General features: G+C 31.3%; 1 protein-coding gene across 1 annotated transcript; it reads left to right on the top strand.

The window, feature by feature from the left end:
• Positions 1-4,150: 4,150 nt before the first annotated feature.
• On the top strand, positions 4,151-7,497 carry LOC106381083 (type IV inositol polyphosphate 5-phosphatase 3-like). Its single transcript, XM_048761356.1, has 9 exons — positions 4,151-4,388; positions 4,481-4,619; positions 4,685-4,816; positions 4,959-5,031; positions 5,222-5,326; positions 5,438-6,308; positions 6,381-6,565; positions 6,767-6,875; positions 6,988-7,497. Exons 1-9 carry the CDS (start codon positions 4,317-4,319, stop codon positions 7,330-7,332), a joined length of 2,031 nt encoding a protein of 676 aa, XP_048617313.1. The 5' UTR covers positions 4,151-4,316; the 3' UTR covers positions 7,333-7,497.
• Positions 7,498-7,552: the final 55 nt, after the last annotated feature.

Genomic DNA, 7,552 nt, shown 5'->3' with positions numbered 1-7,552 from the left:
GCTTTTTGGGTAGATTTTAAAAACGTTTTTTTATTCTGTCTTGCTTTCAATTTCTAACCTCGAAATTTTGAAACTCATCTTTAATAATGACACGTTGGAACAATTTAACAGGTTATATATTCTTTTTGTTAATGATTATCTTTTCCATTCTCATAACATTTTAAATTTTTTTTTTATGTCAAGTACTTTAATGTTGGGTCAAGCTGCTCCACAATAGTTATAACAATTGTTGGCTATTATAATTGTTTTTTCAACACTACTGTGGATGATTTAAACAACGAAAGAATATGATATTTTGGCACTAGTTTGATTTTTGGTGAGGGATCTGGGTTCCTAGTCAGAGCAACTGCAAAAAAAAACATTTTATAACTTCAAATATAAAATTTTTTGCTCTCTAAAAAAAACTTTAAAATTTTAAATTTTTATTTGTATTTTGGTCCCTACAATTACACATCATATTTATAATTCATAAATATTTTTTTGCTTATTATTTTAATCCTTATAAAAATTATATCTCATAAATATTTTAAGTTTTTTTTACAAAATTTAAGTTTGCACATAAAATTAAATAAAATTTTAAAAAAAGATTTAAAATATTTAAAATTAGATTTAGATAACAAAAATATACTAAAGAAACTTAACAAAAACACTTTAAAAAAATTACATAAAGACATAACTATCACACAAATTTAAATATTACAACAACACTAATAATCAGGTAAGTTTGATCCGGAACCTTCAAAAATTTTAAATATTTTACAATTTATTTTTGTGTAATTGAAGATAGTTGTTGTTGTTGTTGTTGTTGATGTTTTTTTCGTACAATTCTTTCTTGTTCATATTGAATAGTATTAATATAATCGATAAAAGTTAGTCTTTTAGCAATATTTTATGTTTCTCTTTTACTTTCTTGTTATGATCTAATGTATTTACAAGTATTAATATCTTCTGATTTCAACAATTTTTATCTCTAATCTACAATTAAAAATGAGGAGAGCTATTTTTACTTCGAAATGCACTAGTAGATCATATATGCATTACGAAAATCACTTTATGGAATACTATGGTATTTTGTTTGAAGTTTAATATTAATTAAGTTATTTTGTTTAAAATTTTATATTTTAATATAATATTTTATTAATTAATATTGTTGTAATATGTTTATATATGTGCTAGTTATTTACAAAAATTCTATGAATTTAAATTAGTTATGACAAATATAAGGACCATATTATAAAATATAAATAGTTTTGAAGTTAAGTTTGAAGTTTTGCTTTTGTAGAAGAACACCTTTAAACTTCAAATATAGAGTTTTGGAAACTTCAAAATAAAGTTTATTTTTGGAGATGTTCTTAGAGCATCTCTAATTTTTACTCTACAATAAAATTTAAATAAAAAATATTATAATAATACTTTATTTTTTATTCTTGTTTATTTTTGTACGTCATTTTGTTTTTCACTTTAAAATAAAATACTAAAAGAAAACAACTAACTTTATTATAATATTATTATAAAATAAATTATTGTAGATAGTTTTACGAAAAATAAAAAAACAATAAATGTTTACAAATAGAAAGTTAATAGTTTGCTGGTATAGTGGCATACGCATTATGCAAACGAGTGATGCACGCTACCACCACCCTTTTGATACCCACTTCTTGTTTTATTTTCTTTTCTGAATTTAAAGTTTACCTATTAAATACATAATTTTAAACTTATCATGTAAAATATTTATATCCTAGGGCATGATTAACTCCGGTCTGTTGGCCGGGGTTCTTAACTCATAATTTGACACTTTTTTGTTTTTGTTTTTTTTGTTTTTTTACACTTTTCGGCTAATAGACGGTTCTTAATGCATGTTTATTGGGGAGTTCTTAGGGTAAGGTTCTTAGCGTAATATAAGAACCGTTTCTTAACTTTTAACTAAGAAAAACTAAGAACCGTCTCTTAAAACTCTTATTTAAGAGACGGTTCTTAGTTTTTTTTAGTTAAGGTTAAGAAACGGTTCTTATATTACGCTAAGAACCTCGTCCTATGAACCCTGCAATAAACATAATTCTTATATCCCTTATTTAAAAAACGGTTCTTAACTTTCTTAGTTAAAATCTAAAAAAGTTAAGAACTGTCTTTTAACCGAAATTAAGAATCCCAATTAAAAGACTGAGGTTAATCTTGGTCTTTTTTTTTTTTTTTATAACTGTGGTATCTGGGCAGCCACATTCCCAACTATCCCCCGAAAGGGGTCCAGCGCCCCAACGGAAAGAATGTTAAATCTGTTGTGGCCAAGGTTTGAACCCGGGTGGCGGACAGTACAACTGTACCTACTTTACCATCAAGCTCCGAGCGCTTGGTTGTTAATCTTGGTCTTAGCATCCTTGCCACGTTATAAAGAAAAGATAATGCATAATCCACTTTAACAAGAATAGAAGCAGTTGAGTTGCGGTCCAAAAGTTAAAGTCCAAATGGCGGAGACCGTAAGTTTATGTCAAGATTCAGATTTAAAAGTAGCTCCCGTGAGGGTTGTTAGACCGAGTCCACTATCTTACATAGTGTGCATATATTTATAGCTCTTAACTCACTATACAAATGTAAATTAACTATTAATTGGTTGATAAAATATACATACATTGTCACACAAAAGTGATCAGTGTAACAAACTGATTTAACGTGGTCCAATTCTTGAAAAGTTCATCTTATAAATTTAGCCAGGGACAACAAATTCGAGTTATTATATTTTAATGCTACAAATAGTAAAATAATTAACTTTTGTTTCCATGACGCAAGTATGGGGGATTTGGTTATAATTTTCCTATCCCCAATATATTATTTGTGAAACATTACAATTTTTTTTTGTAACCACGTGTCATCACTAGGATGATTCTTAAAATTATTAGAGAAATATGTTGGTTCATCTAATTATATTATAAGATTTTTATTAAACTAACCATAAATTCATTATTAATGTCATTTATTATTTCTTTAAATAAAGATTACAGAATTGCCTAATGTGACTAAAGTATATATGACAATTAATGATTTTGAATAATAAAGATCTGATAAAAAATAATGTATCTTCTATCAAATTTGTTTAATTTTAAACTATTAAAATAATTTTAAAAAATCACAATAACCATATTATAATAATTTAGATTTTTCTGTATATGTTATATTTTGAATTTTAAAAAACGACTATAAATTACTAAAACTGTTAAAAGTCTCACATTCAAATTTTGCTATCCATGGTTTAAAATTTTTGTTATGACAAAATACAAATGATTACAAAATCATATAAATAAAAGACTAATTTAATTAATCATTAAGATTTAAAATATATATATGTATATATATCTTTCTAAATTAAACTATAAACCATATTGAATAAATAAATATTTTAATTTCAAAATTTACTTTGACTAATTTTTTTTGATAAAAGTTTTGAACTAACATTGATAATATTTTTAAAATTATAAATTACTAAAATTATTAATCCCACAATGAAAATTTTGTTATCAGTAATTTAAAGTTTTTGCTATTAAAAATACACATGATAAGAAAAACATATGAGTAGAAAACATCATTTAATAGACATTAATATTAAAAATATACTATGTATGTTAATATCATTTAAATTTAATTACATATTCTATCAAATTTTTTTAAAAATTGTTTGAATTAATAAAATTGATTTATACGTTCGCACAAATTTAATTATATATGTAATAATTACTGACTTTTAATTATTCAATATATATTTATTATTTCATAACATATAAGAACATATAATACATAAAATAATTTATATATATAATGTTTATCTCGCGCAAGGCGCAGATCTTAATCTAGTTACCTTAGGCCATGATTATCCCTAGTTTTTTTTTTAAAAAAAAAATTAAAAAACAAACCAATCGTGGGCCGCTACGTGTCAGTGGGACCCGCGAACAGTGTAAAAAACTCACTAAGATCGGTTCTTAATTAGTAGTTTTTGTAACCGATCTTTAAAAGTTTTGTGGAGGCCCACACACTAAGAAACCCACTAAAAACCCCGGATAATCATGCTCTTATTGTTTAAAAAGTAACATGATGTGTATGGGGGAAATAGTTATTGTTTATTTTAATTTTACATAAATGTTCAAACAAAAAAGGGTTTCTCACATAAAATATGGAGAACCGACTCGCGCGTTCCCGACCAAACCCTCTCAAGTAGTTTTGGAGTTGGCAAAAATAAAAAAACAAATAAAAATAAATAGTCCATATATATAAAAGTATCATCACTTTCCTTTTCTATTAAAAAATATCTGTTTTGTGAAATTACGATTATGATGTCTTCTTCTTCAGTTGCCGAACCCGCCGGTATGATAAAGAAAAGCTACCGTCGTCAGAAATCTCAAGTAAGCTTTGTGTCCATCATACTTATTTTGATTTTTGAAAACAAGTTCTTGTTTCTGAACAAAGAAGGTGTTGGATGATTTGATATACACAGAGATTATGGGCAAAGCTGGTGATGAGGAAGTGGTTGAACATAAGTGCTAAAGATCCTGAGTACGGTGCCGACACTGAAGAGGAATCCGAAAACGACGACTTTGGAGAGAGAAACCAAGACTCCAGCAGCTCCGATGAAGGTTTGTTTCTTTTTTCAGAATCATCATCGGTTCTTGTTTCCCGGTTATCTAATCCGGTGTAACAGATTGTGAAGAATCAAGCACGCAAAGAAAAGAACCGGTTCAACCAAAGGTTTGTGAGAACGCCGAGGATGCCATCGCCGCTGCTTCTGCCACCGTAGACGCCGCCGCAGCTGCCGCAGAGTTTATTAACAATGGTAATGCCGGTAGTTCTTGAGATTCCTAGGTTTTTAGTTTAGTCCCTTTGCTGAATTTTAAAAAATCTTTAATAACTCAAAATAAATAAAAAAGTTAATGAGTCTTTAATTTTTTTTTTTTTTTTTTTTTGTGTGATATCAGATGCCCCAATGAAGTTACGGAGAAGAAATTCTGAAACTTTAAGAGCACACTATATTTACAACAAAGAAATAAGGTACGATCTTGCTGTGTTCTTTTGAGATGTAACTCTATTTTATTTAGTGTATATTTTTTTTTATTCTAGTAGGAATAGTACTATATATAGTATATAGATTCGGATCCTATCATTCTTGTTGGTGAAAAGGAGACCTAGAACAACATGTCGAAATTTTATATAAACTAAAACTAGTTGTGTGTGTGAGCAGAGTATGTGTTGGTACGTGGAACGTAGGAGGAATCTCACCGCCGTCTGATCTTGACATCGATGACTGGATCGAAATTAATCAACCTGCTGATATCTACGTTCTTGGGTAAAACACATTTGACTTTTCTTCAAAACGACATGGACAAAACTAACTCTGTTCATTAAGTATGTTCTTCTTCAGAGATTTATTATGTTTTTTTTTTTGTTTGGTATGAAGTTTACAAGAGATTGTTCCCTTGAATGCTGGAAACATACTTGGAGCAGAAGATAACCGACCGGTTACAAAATGGGAAGAAGTGATCAGAGAATCATTGAACAGAGTCAGACCAAAAAACTCGGGGTTTAAGAGCTACAGTGATCCACCATCTCCGGGAAGATTCAAACCTTTCGAGGAAACACACGATGTTATAGAGGGAGAAGTCGCTTACGAGACTGATAGTGACGCTGGCGTTGAGATCCACCCTATCGACGAGGAAGAAGAAGGAAGCCTCAGGGTGCTAAAACATGACGGTGGAGTTATAGGAGAAGTCAACACCTTCGTTGACCCGAGTTCCGGTTTGCCCGTTGTTGAGATTAATACACAGTTCTCTTCTACAAAGAAGCTAGACAGACAAGTATGTTTACGTTCAGACAGCTTAGAGAAGAGAAGGAACGACGAGGATGATGATGCCTCTGAACCCGGTTTGAAGACGCTTAACCAGAAGCTAAGTGGGAAAGAAAGGATCGGTTTGAGCTGGCCTGAGCCACCTTTGAACATGTTAGGAGGACCTTCTTGCGTTCTCGATAAAAAGCCGTCGTTAAAGACAGTGAAGTCATTAAGAACATCAAACTCTTTCAAGGCTTACAGTTCGTTTAAGTCTGTAGCCGGACACGCCAACGGGATTCCCCCGGAGGTGTTGGCATTAGCTGAGATGGACTTGAAGTTGTTGATGGAGAGGAAACGGAGACCAGCTTATGTGAGGCTGGTGAGTAAACAAATGGTTGGGATTCTTTTGACCATTTGGGTTAAACGAAGCTTGCGAAAACACATTCAGAACGTTAGAGTCTCTACCGTTGGAGTTGGCATCATGGGTTATATTGGTAACAAGGTATGTAAAAAATGATTGGACTTATGTTACAATATGTTCAAAATGGTTTTTAAAGTGATTTGTGGTGCGCAGGGAGCAGTGTCTGTGAGTATGTCCATAAACCAGACGTTCTTCTGTTTCATATGCACACATTTGACGGCAGGAGAACGAGAGGTTGATCAGATCAAGAGGAACGCTGATGTTCACGAGATACATAAGAGAACAATCTTCCACTCTGTCTCAGCTCTTGGACTTCCCAAGCTTATCTATGATCACGAGTAAGTCTTTTCTTTTCTTGCTATCTTTTTCTAATGATAACATACAGAATAATAACTGGATTGCGGTTCTAATAGTAACAAAAACATATATATAGACTTTTGTTATTATTAACTACGGTGTGGTCTATCCATTGCCATTCGATACCTAAAGAAAGCTACTTTTTATTTCTAGAACTTAACTTTGTAATCACCTCTTTGCAGAAGAATAATCTGGTTAGGCGATCTTAACTATAGGCTTAATCTATCTTATGAGAAAGCCAAAGACCTGATCTCCAAGAAAGAATGGTCACACTTACTTGAATATGATCAGGTAAATAATAAACTTGTTAATATTAGGATTTAGATCTCAAATATGTTTAAGCTCCACAGCTCAACTTTACTCATTTTTTTTTGTTTCTTATGAATGAATATTTATATTGCAGCTGGTAAAAGAGTACAAGAAAGGTCGAGCATTTGACGGATGGTCAGAAGGAACTCTACATTTTCCACCGACCTATAAATACCAAGCACATTCCGATGGGTACACTTGTGGAGATGGAAAGGGGACACGGAGAACACCAGCTTGGTGCGATAGAGTATTATCTTACGGCAATGGAATGAAGCTGGTTCATTACCGGCGGACCGAACAGAACTTCTCAGATCATCGTCCGGTCACAGCCATATACATGGCTGAAGTCGAGGTGTTTTCCGTGAGGAAGCTTCAGCGAGCGTTGACATTGACAGATAGAGAGATTGAAGACGAGAAACTTGTCGCCGTAGTGGCTTAGAAGAATAAGAAACAAAGAAGGAGTTATATTTGGTGCTTGCTTGTTGTTTGATCTTTGCATATGAAGTACTGGCGAAAGAGACATTCTCTTTCAACGGATATGTATTACTCTTAGTGTCGTTACTGATGCATTACACTATAGTTCTATCTTCTCTTCTTTAGTGAATTCACCATAAAAGCCACCTAAACACACACAAATATACTGAAAAAGTTAATTACCG

Source organism: Brassica napus, chromosome C6, assembly GCF_020379485.1.
Source record: "Brassica napus cultivar Da-Ae chromosome C6, Da-Ae, whole genome shotgun sequence".
NCBI classification, from domain to species: Eukaryota; Viridiplantae; Streptophyta; class Magnoliopsida; order Brassicales; family Brassicaceae; genus Brassica; species Brassica napus.
This window is presented reverse-complemented; position numbering and strand designations above follow the sequence as displayed.